At 40.4% G+C, this 16762-nt stretch overlaps 1 protein-coding gene across 2 annotated transcripts in view; it reads left to right on the top strand.

Annotated features, from left to right (window-relative positions):
- arid5b (AT-rich interaction domain 5B) overlaps positions 1-16762 on the top strand; it is a 230280-nt gene that overhangs the window by 114481 nt on the left and 99037 nt on the right. For both annotated transcript variants that reach the window (XM_034185396.1, XM_034185395.1), the window contains exon 4: positions 5559-5789. In XM_034185396.1, the coding sequence (XP_034041287.1) occupies positions 5559-5789 (231 nt within the window). The remainder of the gene's footprint in view (positions 1-5558; positions 5790-16762) is intronic.

Raw genomic sequence — 16762 nt, 5'->3', positions numbered from 1 at the left:
GATGGTGGGAGGGGTTGTTGAACCACACTGAACGTTCATATCCTGCACAGGGTCAGCAGGAGGAGGAGCTGCAGCAGCGCCCTGAGCGCTCGCCGCCATCTGCGCGGAGAGAGCCTCCACCCTGCGGTTCAGGAGGATGTGTTTGCTCGGTATTTGATCCAACCGAGCCGTAAAGGCGGTGAGAATGTGCTGCAGCTCACCAATCACCGCCTTCTGCAGACGCCTGCGCTCCCTGCTCTCCCATTGGTCATCAGCAGGCCGGGTGACGCCCCTCGGAGTCCATGACGCGGGCCGAGATATCCTGTTGTGAAAGTGTAGTGACACGGACCCACAACAGGGGGCGCAAATGAACGGTCAGTAGATGAGCCAAAAAGTAACAATTTAATGTTGTGAAATGTGCACAACGAAATACAGACAATCTCAGAATATAATTAAAGTCAAATCACAAAGGTGACATGTGGGCAGGCTCGAGGATAGAAGACGTCTGTCCTGAGAAGAGCTGGAACCACACGATTTCCGCCGCCACTGAACCTGGTGAATACTGGAGCCGCCAAGTTCCCGAATTCCCAGGTGATCACCATCCCCGACTGTCGGATCTGGTACTGCTGGCGAGAACAAAGACAGTCAATGTAGTGTGTGCACACCCAGTAACAACAACGGTGGGAATGCCACCTCCACCTCTCACTCAATATGTAGCAGAGTATACCGCAGTGATTCCTCAGGGAAAAAGAGTGCCGTCCAGCACTCACTCAGCTCCCACAGAAAGAAGGACCGGTACTCCTGTAAACACTCACAATATACAGATATATTGTAAAACAAATGGCTGAGGATATTACCTCCAAAGAAGTACGATATCTCGGCGATGAGGTGGAGATGACGTCTGGGTTTATTGGAGTGCAATGATGACGAATGAGTGACAGCTGTCAGGAATTAATGAGTGACAGCTGTCACTCCCGGCTGTGTCCGTGGCGGCAGCGCCCTCTCAATGCCTGAAGCCCGCACTTCAGGCAGGGTGCCCCTTTGGTGGTGGGCCAGCAGTACCTCCTCTTCTGGCGGCCCACAACAACAAGTCCTCAGCAACTTCTCAGACAAAGGAATTACGACTAGGGGCTGGACGACTCCTCCCACAAGGAGTGCTCACAGGCGAATGACGTCCACCAGACAGGCGTGGAAAAACTCATGCATGTGCACGAGGGTCAAGCATGTCTGACGTAAAAACATATGAATGAAATCCATATAGTTTTGAAAAAAATAAAAGGACCTATACTTTATTGAAGACCTCGTATTGCTTTGTTTTATTGTCTCTACTGAGGTCATGTTATTTCTGTTGAGCAGTCTTGTTTGTTAAACTGACCTGAACATTTGAGCAAAAAACAACATATATTATGACAGGTACCATTTTCTTGAAGTTATTTAAGCTTCCCGGAGTTGCTTATTTGTTATGCCATCAGCGAATTAAGCGCTGATCTCATAGCGTTATTAAAATTGTGTAAAATTTCAGTTTTCCTGTTGCAATCAGTCCATCTCTAGATTAAACAAGCGAGAAAAGCTGCTGATTTTATATTCAAACGTCAGTTTGGATTCATTATGAGTGAATGTATAGGTTCTAAATCTGTGCAATTTGATGGACATACGTCACAAAAATCAGCATGCTTCACTCATACGAAGTCGTACTTCTTTTGTCTTAAGTTTCTCAGTAGTGCAGCAGATAAGTGAATATTTACTGAGGGATCCTTCAAATGGTGATGCAAGCACCAAATTTGGCACACATACTCCTTAGACATTACTCTTTTAAAAATGCCGGGTACCCACGTGAACTTTCAGTAGGCGGCCAAGAAGGGGTCATTGAAGTATTACACAGGGGTCAAAATTTAAAAATGCTCCAATCATATTGAAAGTTATTCCATATTATTTGTCTGATCATAAAGATTCCAAAAAGGTATAGTTTGGACTATCTGTGAATGAATGTTCCGGATTATGGGGTAAAAAACAGCAAGAACAGTGACAAAGGTCAATTTCAATTTGTACAGGGGTCAAAAGTTAAAGTTGCTCCAGTTTTGGTAAAAAGTGATGCAAATTATTAGTTGGGTGAATACGGTTTTAAAAAGGAATAGTTTGCATCATGTATCATGCTTAGTTATCATGTTACAGGGTAGCATATGTCCATGTCATAGAATCCAATGGATGCTGATATTGTTTAACCTTTACTTTGCAAACCAAGCACGCAGCACAGTCAAAACTATTCCATTTATTAATCCTATTAGCTCAACCAGTAATTTGCACCACTTTTTACCAAAATTGGAGCAACTTTAACTTTTGACCCCTGTACAAAACTGAAATTGACCTTTCTCAGTGTTCTTGCTGTTTTTACCCCCATAACTCCAGACCATTCATTCACAGATAGTCCAACTATACCTTTTTGGAATCTTTATGATCAGACAATAATATGGAATACCTTTCAATATGATTGGAGCATTTTTAAATTTTGACCCCTGTGTAATACTTCAATTGACCCCTTCTTGGTCGCCTATTGAAAGTTCACGTGGGTACCTGGCATTTTTAAAAGAGTAATGTCTAAGGAGTATGTGTGCCAAATTTGGTGCTTGCATCACCATTTGAAGCACTTTTTCAGTTATCCGCTGCACTACAGAGGAATTGTTACCTCAAACGGTTTTGCTATACAACCATGTCAATCAAGATGGTGAGTATCTAGAGTTTTTCTTGACATTCCTCTTGTCAACAGGCATGTCATGTCTTTCAAACATGCAGTGAACAGCATTACATATTTGTTCAGCAGACATGAATAGGTGATCTTTCAGTTTGTTGACAGGTGTTATTACTCTGGGAAAGGTGTGAATGTCATGAGTTAAACTCTTATGTCCTTATAGGTTTTTTTCCCAGAAAGGTATGTGAGAAACATAATTGTCCAACAACACTGCACTGGCAATCCATTGTGTAAACTGGATTGACTGAATATTTCTGTCTGTAAATTAACAGTAAGGAAATGAAACATGTTTGTATTAATTACCTTTCTGACATATTTTTTCTTTTTTTTAACCACTGAGGTTTATCATAAGACTGCTTAATTATGGCAAAAATCAAAACTGAAATATTATATATATATATATATTATATATATATACATATATATATATATATATATATATATATATAGATATATAAATACAAATATAAATATATATAAAATGGACAAAATCCGTTATACGTATAAAACGGACAAAATCCATTATATGTATCTAACAGATTAGTTACAGTAAGAAGGTGCCAAATGATCTACGGGGAATCCTGAATCGGGACCTGCCTCATTTAATGACCGGGTCAAATCTTCATTTGAAACAAATAAACACTGGCCTTAAATAACGCCGGACATTATGTGCGTTAAAACAATTACATTGGATGAGTCTAAGTCTGCTGTGGAGTGGTACCTTAAAATCATAAAGCCTGATTTATGCTTCTGTAACTCCGTAACTCCATGGCCATGCAATGACGTCAATGTGCGCGTTAATCTTTTAAAATTCTCCGTCACATCTTTGTGAATTTGCCACAGGAACAGTAGCTTTTTCTGGATTAATTTGTCCCTCAACAAGCTTCTTTATGCAGTCATCAACCTCCAAACCAAAGGTAAAGTGTACAATTTCCCTCCATGAATTGCAGGTCATTTGAGTGTCTTTTTCTGACTCTGTTGAGTAGTTGGTCATATTTGCGGACTTTTCTGCCAAAAGTATTTGAACCATGATTGAAATGTAATCAGCGTGCAAAATCTTGTAAAATCTGAGAGGAAGGAGTGAAACCAGAAAAGTGACAAAACAGCCCTTTGTGGTGTCCATCATTTAGCAGGTGCGCTAGTTCGCAGCCACGCAGAGGGCTCTGATCTAAAGCGCTTTAGTTCGCCACACCCAGAAATATGTGTGAAAACAGCATATTACAGTGCAAGCAACAAGCAGCATTTTGTTAATAATCGCCGGCCTTGAATTACGCACTGTTGTTTAGGCACCGGGTCTCAGCACGGTTTGAAAGAAAAAATTTCACCATGGAAATACGATACCCCCTTTACTTGAATCGGCGAGTGTCAGTGCTGAACTTTATTTGGTACCTCTGTTACTGGGCACGTCCAGACTGCTCTGTCCGGTATATGCGAGGAGTTTTTAATGAAAATGTATTGCGATCAGACAGGACATTTTACCCAATGTGAGTGAAAATCTGTGAAACAAAATCCGTTATATACGGGTGTTATTACTTGGAAAACCAGACAAAAGCAGTGGACTTTTGCTTTTGTTTGGTGAGTGCAAATATCTTGTTATACTATGACAGCTTGGGGTAGCAGGATGCAAGATGCAAGCTGGGACGGAGTACACCGAAAGGCACAACCAAGTGTCGGGAATTGTGTAGAGGAACATCCGTGCTGCATACGGATTAAAAGTCCCCAAGTGCCAATGGGAGATGCCACCAAAGGTGGTTGAGAACGACGGGGCAAAGGTCCTGTGGGACTTCAAATTCCAGATAGACAAGCTGCTGCTGACCAACCAACCAGACGTAGTGGTGGTAAGCAAGGAAAAGAAAACCCACAGTTAGGATGATGTAGCAATCCCAGCGGACAGCATCAATCAGAAAAAGGAGCATGAGTGTCCCCGAGCTCGAGGAACACACATACCACCCTCCCCTGGGGAGTGAGATATATCTTGGGAAAAGAGGTGGAACATGGGCAAGACCAACGTGACCTGGGTTGGAGGAATGAAGCCTAAACATTCACCTATCTTGAAGTTACCAAGTATGCCAAGCCTAACAGGCTAACTTGGTTTTAGTGTGTGATTAACACATGTATTTGCAGACTGGGTGGTAGTTTTCATAATGGGTGGCATATATGTGGATATGGGTTGTGCCATTGTTAGGCATGTTTGGTCATGGATAAACTAGGGCTGAGAGATTAATTAAAACTGTGATTTAGGTATCTCATCATTATGAAAATTATGTAATCAAGATAAAATTATTGTTTTTTATCACATTCTGTTTTGCATTAAACTTTCAGTGTGTGTATGTGTTAACTGTAGCCTCTGCCAGGCTAGTGGGGAGCTGCCAGCTGCTGTGCATGTGAACTTCCTGAGCATTTTATGAGAACTGTGAGATAATACACCTTCCTATGCTAGGGGTGGTGCTCCAGTATTTCTGTTCAGTGAAACTTTAGGATTATATCATTACCCTTAGCACTAATTAGCAAGTATCAGTAGCTTGGAGATGTTGGCGCCATTGATGGTGCCATGGGTTTTGAGGCAAAATTATGGGCGGTCTTGTAGTTTTAAGCTGTTAATAAGAAATACAAGGCACTTATTCACAAAAGTTTTACGTGGTGTGTTGCAAAATATTATAGGTGACAAATTTTGTATGAGAGAGAAGAAAATAAGAAAGAAAGTAAAAATATGTGATGAAATTTGTAATAATGGATGATTTGAACAATGTTGGACCACTTGTGTGCCGCCTACTTTCATGACTGTATATCTTACTTTTTTAATTTAATTTTTTATTTTGTTGTTTGTTTCTAGGCCAGGAGGAGGATGGGCGAAAGGTTTTGGTCCTCAGTTACCCTCAGTATTGCCGATACCGCTCGGTTTTGGCACGGCTCCGAGAGCAGCCATCCTCTTTGCTTATCAACCACACGGTGCTGGCGTTGGGTGGCATCGCTGCGTTGGGTGGTGCCGCGAGGATCCTGTACTGCCGGGACACCTTTGACCACCCCACCCTTCTGCAGAACGAGAGCATCTGTGACGAGTTTGGTGAGTGCAACAGCTACATTTCCCCATGTGAATTATTCACTCGAGAACTAACTGACTGCAGTCATAATAATGGTAATCCATTTGTGGCGTTGCTCATTATTACCTCATGAAACTTCAGATCTCAATGACCTCATGTCCTGTAGTCTGAAAGTAAACACTGAGAACTCATTTCCACTTTATGGCACAACTCAGTCTTTGAATTATGTCATTTTGGGATTCTATTTGGTTGTTTTACCTCCGCCAAGGAGGTTATGTTTTCGGTCGCGTTTGTTTGTTTGTCTGTCTGTTTGTCAGCAGGATAACTCAAAAGGTTTTGAACGGATTTTGATGAAATTTTGTGGAGTGGTTGGAAATGACAAGAGGAACAAGTGATTAAATTTTAGTGGTGATCCGGATCCCGATGCTAACGCGTTAGCATGTCTATGGCATTTTCAATGTTAAAAGCTAGCATTAAGCAGTTGCAGCTGTCATCACGTTTGGGTGCATTTGTTTTCAAATTGTAATATTTCTTAAATTTATTTTTGTTTATATATTAATAATGTAATGATTATTATATACAATTTTAGAGAAAGAGACAAAAATAAATTTTTTTGTCTGTCTGTTTGTCAGCAGGATAACTCAAAACGTTTTGAACGGATTTTGATGAAATTTTGTGGAGTGGTTGGAAATGACAAGAGGAACAAGTGATTAAATTTTAGTGGTGATCCGGATCACGATCTGGATCCAGGAATTTTTTTAAAGGATTCTTCACAATTGCGGGATAGGGGGAATTTTGATTGTTTATATATTAGTAATATAATGATTATTATATACAATTTTAGAGAAAGAGACAAAAAGAAATAGATCACTGTGCCAAGGATAAGCACATGCAATATCAATATCAGTGCTCAGATGACAGTAGCTTCTGGGAAAGGTGCAAGTTGCAATAAACTGTGATGCCAAGCGCTAAGGATACTTGCTATCCAGTCACAGCAGATGAAACTTTTTTTACTACTGAGCAAACATCATTGTTAGACTTTTTTAGGTTCAGTGATTTCACGGCGTGTAGATCTTACGGCGTCAGTGACCCCATGGCCTTGGCGGAGGTTTGCACTCTCTGAGTGCTTCTAGTTTTTTTTTTTTTTTTTTTTGTGAAAAGACAAACTTAAAGCTACCATATCACAAAAAAAGTTACAAACATTCCAGAGGCAGAAACGTACAGCAGAGGATAGTTATGACTTTATGACACAAGCTGCACAGGTTTGCTTTGAAGACATTTATTTTAAAGTTATTGGGTGCAGCTTCATCCAATAACTGACACAGTGTTTTTTTCTAGAAAGATCAAGGCCACAGAGTCCAAATCCCCCCTACTCTCAATATTATTCACCCCATTATCTTACGTAGCTTCCTTGTACTTCTGGAGTTTGCTCTGTGGTGATCCTTTGCAAAATACAATTCTTTCTTGTCCAGATCAACCTCAATAGACTAGATTTGGGGTTAATTGGAGTGATTGGTGATTAGAGGGCAGAACTCTGCAAGATACTTTATACTTTAACATGACCCCAAATTTATTTATTATACTCCCTCCATCCCCACCCCACCCCACAGCTCCCAGTCAAGCAGTTTATTATTTTTTAAATTTTTTTATGTTGAACTGTTCTATGTGAGGTGTCTTGAGCTGGCTTTTGTTGTGATTTGGTGCTTTATAAGCTGATTAAATTGAAATTGAATTGAAATTGAACAACATTTTGAGTCTTAAAGTAAATAAATATGAAATTGGTCACTGGATCCTTAAACTTTGGACATAATAAACTCTACATGGTGGATCCTTGATCTCTGGACATAAATAGGAATAAACAAAATCTGTAGTTTTTGTCAAAAGCATTTCCTTTCAGACATTATTGGCATGAATGTCTTTTCATACACCTGAGCTGAGCTCTTGCAGCTGGCTGCACTGCACATCAGGATGTAATTTATAAAGAATGCAGGATGTCTCATTTTGGAAGGAAAAAACATTTTAGTCAATTGTAGTTTATTGTCTGTATGTAAAAAGGTTTCATTTTATTTAAAGCGGCGATTTGTTTTGAAGTTATTAATGTCGACTGGACTCTGTCTCAGCAGAGAGCCGCGCAGCGTTTGGAACTGTGCAAACGGAACGGAGGACGATTCTCGTTTCTTGACTGCAACAAGACATGAGTCCCAGTTAGTGACTTTAATCCACTCAAAAGTGACGCACGATATTTTATTAACTTTGAGAGGGGTTAAGAAGCGGACTTGCCGTTTCTGAAGAGCAGTGAATCAAAGAACCAACGAGCTAGTGGATCGAAGCGTTGCTTCATTGGTTCATGCATCAAAGTGGAGTCGTGCTGCAGAAACGGTTGATTACAGAGCCACTGCAGGGTCTGTAATCAACGTAGAGGAATGATCATTTTTCCCGACAAACATCCTCAAAAACAACAGCTGCTCTGAAGGACCGATAAGGGAATCATTAAGCAAAAAGGCTATTGATGTTGGTGGATCGAATAATTTCTTAACTATACTCAAAAAGAACCGGTTCTCAATACTGAACCCTAATTATGACAGAGTTGAGGGGAGAGGAACTGCAGCAGCAGCCAGTTTTTTTTTCCTTTGTTCACATGTGCGCGTGTGAACGAATTGTCCGTGAAGATAATTTTATTAACTACACAAATTTATAATAGAACAAATGGTGACTGGTTTATAACACAATTATGACAGAGTTGGAGGGGAGAGCGAGGAACTGCAACAGCAGCCAATTTTTTTTTTTTAAATTGTTCACATGTGCATGTGCGAATGGAACAGGAGGCCCTCAAACTGGTTCCTGGAGAGGCGGAAGTACCGCTGAAAGTGGCCGTCATCCAGACGCAGCTCCTGCAGCAAATGATGAAACTCCCCGAATTGGGAATGCCTCATAAGGATGTTGTGAACCCAGGGACGGCACCGCTGGCGATGTTTGTCAGCTTTCCACAACAAATAGAGCACAGCAACTCACTCCGTGTGATCATGGTCCATCATGTTGACTTGACGGTGAGCAGAATGGAAGCTCCTCCTATTTGATGACGCAGTGGGGCGAATTTTCACAGAGAAAGCAGAGCGACACACCGGGCGATGGTGGCGCATCCATCACCAGGTGAGAGACGCAAAATTTGTGGCGTTGCGTCACCCCTGGTGTGAACGCGGCATTAGGGCCCTTCGGCAAGGTCTTTAATCCCCCATTGTTCCCAGTGTGTAGTGAGCGCCTTGTATGGCAGCACCCTGACATCGGGGTGAATGTGAGGCATTATTTGTAAAGCACTTAGAGCATCTGATTCAGATGGAAAAGTGCTATATAAATGCAGTCCATTTACCATTTACCATTTTAGGCTCTTCAACACAGAGCCTGGACAGTTTTTTAATTCAGGTACTTCATTGTGAAAGATTCACTACCACCATTATAAAATAATACACACAAGCAACTATTATGGCACAGCGATTTCTAGATTGCTACCTTATTCATTTATTTCCCAAAATTGTGGAAATTTTGTACAACACACACACGCGCGTGTGTGTGTGTGTGTGTGTGTGTGTGTGTGTGTGTGTGTGTGTGTGTGTACACACAAGAATATGACTTGTTAGAAGAAGAAAAACTACTAAAACAGTTTTTCAAGCATCAACGTGAAGAAACCAGCATTAGACAGAGTGTAGGATTTCTCTTGCATGTATTCCTTAACACTTATAATTTGGACATAAAATCTTTAACAAGTGTAAATTTTCAGTCTTCAAATCCAAAGAGAACATGGTTTTTGGTTTTAATTTAATTTCGCTGGAGAGAAAATAGAATTCAATACCTTTAACAATTGGCTGCTATTTGCAAATTAGGCTCTTTAATATGTATTTAATGTGTGTTGGTTCCCCCCCTTTGTGTTTATGAACACAAATGACCGTCATCAACTCGTTCTCACCAGTCACACCTACAAAAAGCATTCTGTGGTTCCTGGCAGGAATTTCGAGGTGCCAGGACATGTCTGTTTTCCGTGTGCGGTGTTTTCCCTGTAAGTCATGAATCCACACATTTTATTAACCCTGAGCTGAGCTAAAACAAAGGAACAATGTGATTCGTCTCTCTTATGTTTCCTCTGCTCGGTAGCGCGGTGTAGCTCAGCGGACTCTTGTGCGACATCAATTCCCACGCTCGTGGTAACGGCTCTGCTGGTCACAAGTTAATGGTTTTCTTTTCCTGTAAATTTGCCTGTAGGTAATTATATTTTAAGAGAGCGGCGGAGGTGAGACCAGAAGGGAAAATGGTTCTAGGCTTAGGAAAATAAGTTATGAATAGTAACGCTCACATCCTGTGGCGGCTCTTGCTCACTCACTTGGCTCAATAATACCATTCCTCTGAGTGCCACATATAAGCTAAAGGTTTATTTTCAGCACATATGGGGATTTTATTCTTGCTTCTTCTTCTTTTTTTTTCTTCTTTGCTCTTTCTCTCTCTATCTCTCTTTAAGACAGCCAGATTTCTATTGTTATTCACGTGAACGTTTACCGAGCTTGAAGCGGGCTTTTATTTCTCCTTGAATTGCCGCTAAGAGACTTGTTTGTGATTTGTTTCAAAACAGCAGCGCTCAGTAATTTTCATCACTCTTCCAAGTGAACGAGAGCCTCAAGGGCATCTTTCTTATAGGCACAAACACAGACGTTCATGTTTGCTCATACGCGCTTAGAAACATACACAGATGCTGAGCAAGGTTCTCCGAGCTTAATATGAAAGCCGGCTGTAAACAGACTATTAAATCCACCTTTATTAGGATAAATACCAGTGTTGGGCTTGTATAAGAAATAACAGTGCAGCTGTGAAATATATATATATAAAAATAAAGTTAAAAGCTGACCTGGGAACAATTTTTTTTAGAGATTCTTCTGCCGATGCTAATTCTGACCTTTGGATTCCCCCAAATCTGCTGTGGCAGCTCTAATAGCTGTCTGTCTTGTCAGAGATAATTCATGAAAGTGTGTCAGCTTTCCTCAGGGGGTCGTGAAGATGAGAAAGCTCAGGAGGAGAGGCAAACGGGTGCTGGTGCAGAGTTTCAGCACCGCTGCGGTCTTTTGGTTTCAACACGGCGCTTAGCAAATGTATGTAAAGTTTAGCCAAGTAAAGATTTATGATCTTTGCCAAGGAGGTTGTCAGATGCACAAGTTTGTTTGTTTGCAGTGTTAGTTTTTAGCCACTCTCTGCAAATGAATGAGTGGGTTAGTCCATCCCAGCCAGCGGGTAGAGACCGTAAATCAAAATCAATAAATGTTATATCCATTTGTAAGTCATCAAATTCAAATGAGCACATAATGAGGGTGAACTGATTAGTTTGTGACAGGGCTACAAACTAGAATTCTTTTTTATTTATTTATTTTTCTTGAATTTTTCCCTTTTACATAGAAAGAAACGACAAATAAACCAACCAAACGTCAGACAAACCAACAAAATATAGAAAGAGGCATCTAGTAAAAGTAGTAGTAGTAGTAGTAGCAGTAAGAGTCAGTGAAAATTAAACAAAAATTAAACAAAAATTCCACTAGTTTTTTTTCTTTTTTTTTTAATCAAATCGAATTTCATTACAGAAAAGAAAGAAACATTGCCCTTTTTTTTGATAACCTGTCTAAGAGACCAGGTTATCCTCTCCATGACATAAAGTTTGTGTACAGTGTCGATCCAGTTGGTAAGAGTTGTTTATTCGAGTTTCACCCAATTCCGTGTTATAGCCTTTTTGCAGGCTGCCTGCAATATTTGCAAAAGGTATCTATCTTTTTTTGTCAGTCCAATTGGAATGTTACCCAAATAAAACACACTGAAACTCTTCTCCATGATTTGTTGCACAGTTTAATCATATCTGTCCAGTAGGGGGAGATGTTTGGGGACGCCCAACTACAGTTGGGCGTCCGTTCGTTTTGAGCAGAATCTGTATTAAATTTAACATTTCTGATTTGGGATACCACCTGAAAATGATTATTCCTGAACCACTTAGAACCAAATAAAACAGCTGACCTTACTTGGCCTTTCCAGTCAAGTCAAGTGGGTTCTGTGTGTGTGTGCATGCGCGAATATGGCTTCAGTTACGGAGAAACTGGGGAGAACTGACATTTGCCGTTTGGTATGCTTATGTATTTTGAGTCAAGGATGAACACTACAAAAACGGAAAGTTGATAGGACAAATATTTTTTGAGAAATTAGCAATTTATCTAACCAGTAAAAAATGGGCGTTGTGCTGCAATGCACCATGGGAGTTTGGGGTTTTAAATGTTGTTATTGTGGTTCATGTTAGTTTAACAGTGTTGTTAGTGTTATTTATTGTGTTTTTGTAGTTCAAATGGTATAGTCAGTTTAGTTAAGTGTCATGTTGTCGTTACCATGACTGAAAAGTGTATTGCGTTTTATGTCTTCCACCACCGTCTCTGTTTCTGCACGTCTGAAATTAGAAACACCTGCTTGTGGCAGAATGCGGAAAGACGAGAAGCTCTCAGTGCGTGCGTGCGTGTGTGTAACTTCAATCACAGAGAAACTGGGAAGAGCTAACATTTGCTGTTTGGTATGCTTATGCATTTTGGGTCAAGGATGAATGCCACCAAAATGTAACGTTGATAGGACTAATATTCTTGGAGAAGCTATGGATATTAGCTGACAACACTGAAAAATGGACATTGCTAATTACATTCTGGACTAACATGCCATTCCAGCAAGGGGCGGTAAATCATCTTTATATTAAAAGCGTGGATGACAAAGAAAGTGAAAACACTTATTTACATTGTGGTCCATTTAAAAATGAAATGATAAAATAGAAGTAATAATAGAATAAAATAATAATAATAATAATAATAATAGTATGTATATGATAACAAGAACCTAAACAATTTAAAAATACATTAAGACAGTAAATTAACATTAAGAAACTGTGTAATTAACAGGAAATAAAAGGTTGAGTTCTTCTAAAAATTGTGAGGTGTAAGGCTCCAGAAACATTCTGGACTCCCACACCATTCCAACTCAGTATAGTTGCATAATTATTACCACCCTTGAAAATGTCAGCTACCATTTTATCAGTGCTACCCGATCTAGAAACCGTGGATCCCCACAGCCAACGTGCTAGTCATATTTCTTTTTGACTTGCTGGGTTTTAGGTCTTTTATGTTGTCTGGTAATAAGTGATCTGTTTCTTCTATGGTGAGTAATGAAACATCATTATACTTTGGCTCCTCTGTGTTTGACTTTCATATCTTGAATATTTGCTCTGACTTTACTTGTTGAGGAAAGGTCGATGCTGATACGACAGTGACAGTTGTTGCAGGGCGTGCTTTATCTAAGTCTATCCATATTCATGACTTTTTTTTTTTTTTGGTCCACATCATCGTGCCTGTTTTTGAACCATTTTGAGTATGACTGTGGTTGCGTCAGTTAGCAGATCTTTAGTGCTGTGATCCATATTCATGTTGAGCATCACCTGTCACCCCTGCAGCTGCTTTTCTCACTGGGAACGACACAGTTTGTGTTTATAATTATCATACATTCACAGCCAAGATTGATTTTACCCGTGCTACCCATGCTACATTGTGTCCCCAATTTCATTCTTGCCAGCAGGAATGTAATATTGCTAAAACATAAAGACAACAAAGAAAATACAAAAGCAATGAGATGCTGCACATCTTCCATCTATACCTGATCAGTTCCCAGGATGCAGTCAGGCATATTAGTGCCCACGAGAATCAGACTGAATCATTTAATCCTGTTTATTTCTACTGTAGACATTAATGAGTGGTTGTCTCTTCTTTTATTATTTTAGGACCAACATATGACTGGAGATGGGAACCAGAATGTTGACAAAAGAGAGTAGCTTGTTGTGAAAGTGTAGTGACACAGACCCACAACAGGGGGCGCAAATGAACGGTCAATAGATGAGCCAAAAAGTAACAATTTAATGTTGTGAAATGTGCACAATGAATATACAGACAATCTCAGAATATGATTACAGTCAAATTACAAAGGTGACGTGTGGGCATGCTCGAGTGATAGAAGACGTCTGTACCTGAGAGAGGGCGGAACCACACGATTTCTGCCACCACCGAACCTGGTGAATACTGGAGCCGCCATAGTCCGAATTCCCAGGTGATCACCGTCTCCGACTGTCGGATCTGGTACTGCTGGCGAGAACAAGATAGTCAAGTGTGGGTGTGTGTACACCCAGTAACAACAACGGTGGAATGCCACCTCCACCTCTCACTCAATATGTGATGGAGTACCGCAGTGATTCCTCAGGGGGAAAAGAGTGCCGTCCTGCACTCACTCAGCTTCCATAGATAGAGGAACCGGTACTCCTGCAAACACTCACAATATACAGATATATTGTAACACAAAACCGGCTGAGGATATTACCTTCAATGAAGTACGATATCTCGCGATGAGGTGGAGATGACGTCTGGGTTTTATGGAGTGAGGTGATGAAGAATGAGTGACAGCTGTCAGAAAGTAATGAGTAACAGCTGTCACTCCCCGGCTGTGTCCGTGGCGGCAGCGCCCTCTCGTGCCTGAAGCCCGCACGTCAGGCAGGGCGCCCTCTGGTGGTGGGCCAGCAGTACCTCCTCTTCTGGCGGCCCCACACAACATAGCTGTTTTTTTTATTGTTGATTATGTTAAATATTACTATTACTGTTAAGTGATTACTCATTTAGTCCTTTAAAAATGTTAGAAAATAGTAAAATGAATATTTCAGTTTCTCAAAAAAGATGCCAAAGGGACAAATTTATTTGTGTGACCATCAGTCCAAAACCCAAAGGAATTACCACAGCGACAAAGATATGAAGAGTTTGTGCGTATAATTTAGGCATGTTTCATGAGTGCGAAACAGATGAAACTTAAGTTGATTAAAATTTCTTCTTGCATTTTGAAGATATCACCACAACATTAAGATGACCTTTGGTTTGACCTTCACCTTTTAATTTATGACCTTCACATATCTTGAATTAGGACAGGATGGTTCATTGAGTTTATGTACCATGTTTAATTAAAATTGCCCTTTGCATTTTAAACACATCACCACAGTCAGTAGAGGATGACCTCTGATTTGACCTTGATCTTTTTTTTACCTGTGATCTTGACAAGATTGTGAGATGAGTTTATTCACCAGGTTATTATATTTTGCTTTTTGAAGATTTTGCCACAAATAGTAGATGATGACCTTTGAGTTGACCTTGACCTTTGAGCTATAACTTTGACATGGCCTGTGTTGTGAGAGGATAGTCCACTAGGTTTATCCACCAAGACTGACTGAAGTTGCTCTTTGCATTTTGAAGACATCGCTGCAGACAGAAGATATGATCTGTGACCTTGACATGATCACCCATTGAGTTCATCCACCAATTTTGATGGAAATTATGTTTTACATTTTTGAAGATATTGCTACAGATAGTAGATAATGACCTTTGATTTGACATTTGCCTTTGAACTATGACCTTGATGTGTTCTATGTTGTGAGAAGATGGGCCAGTGAGCTTATGCACCAATGTTGAAGAAAAATTGCATTTTATATTTTGATTATATTCCCAGAGAATGTAGATAATGACATTTGATTTGACCTTGGCCTTTGAACTAGGACCTTGACATGACTTGTATTCTGAGAGGACTAACCACTAGCTTTATCCACCAAGTTTTATGGAAATGTCTCTTTGCATTCTGAAGATAACACCGTAGACAGACAGATAGGTATGGGCTCAGCAACAGCCACTTTCCCAGGCTATTTGTTGAAAGAAGTGACAGAATTCTGAATCCGTATAATCTGAAAAAATGAATACAAATCTGTCCTTAACGTTGCATGCTCTTCCTGTCCATACACTGACTCACACCACTACTGTTGTGTGTTGTAGTAGGCCTTGGTTTTTCGAGTATTCTTCACTTATTGTGTACCAAACACTGATAGCATTGGTGTCCTTGCTGAAAACACACTCTTACATAAACTTGGGAGTGAAAAGGTCTTACATACTGTTCTGTGATAATATTGGCATTTCCAAGGCTCCTCCGCTGCAAGAGCGAGAGAGAGAGAGAGAGACTGAGAGAGAGAGAGAGAGAGAGACAGAAATAGTTTGATTGGGGCCGGGGGCCTTTGCAGCTGTGAATGACACGGTTCAAGGTTTTGTTATTAGCCAGTCATGATCTGCTGAATATTACTCACATTAATTGGCTGGAATCATTTATGTGCTATCAAGCATTGGCAAGCATTTGCACACTGAAGCCGAAGCTTTCTTATGACTACATGCATTTAACAAGACGCTCAATGCGCAGCGCAGCTTCCTGTTCTCCCTATTCTCATCTGGGCGTCTGTTAGGAAAATATTATGACCAAAATTCTTCCATTTTTTCCTGATTCTGTAGTCATGCTCCCAGAAGGCTGACCTTCGTTTCCCCTTGCCCCCCCCCCCCCCCCCCCCACCACCACCACCCATTTTTAGAAACCCAACACTCCGTGTGCATGCATTGCTTAAATCAACAGTTTTCTGAAAGTTAGTGAGGCAATCATGTTTGAGGCAAAGCAGTTGAGGAAAGTCTCTCTGTTTTATTCTCTCTCTCTTTCTCTTCTCCTCTCTCTCTCTTCTCTCTCTCTCATTCTCTCTCTCTCTCTCTCTCCTCTCTCTCTCTCTCTCTCTCTCTCTCTCTCTCTCTCTGTATCCGATTGTTTTTTCTCATTTGGTCCTATATTCCCCAGGTCTCCTTCCTTGGCACAGAAACTGTATATTTCAAGCCTGGCTCAGTGTGTTTTGTTTGAAATATTTCTCACTCTGTGCTGGTGTGATTTTTATTAAAAAGAAACATTTTCAGTGGAATCCTTTCTTGTAATCCTCCAGGGTGGGAGGGGAACAGTTTATTGCTTCAGTATATTAATCTCCAGATGGGCTGATCATAAACAGAATTTCTAAGTGTATTTTTGTAATGTAGTGTGTGTGTGTGTGTGTGTGTGTGTG

The sequence above is a fragment of the Thalassophryne amazonica genome, chromosome 13, assembly GCF_902500255.1.
Source record: "Thalassophryne amazonica chromosome 13, fThaAma1.1, whole genome shotgun sequence".
Lineage (NCBI taxonomy): Eukaryota > Metazoa > Chordata > Actinopteri > Batrachoidiformes > Batrachoididae > Thalassophryne > Thalassophryne amazonica.
The sequence above is the reverse complement of the archived record's forward strand: the minus strand, read 5'-3'. Positions and strand labels throughout refer to the sequence as shown.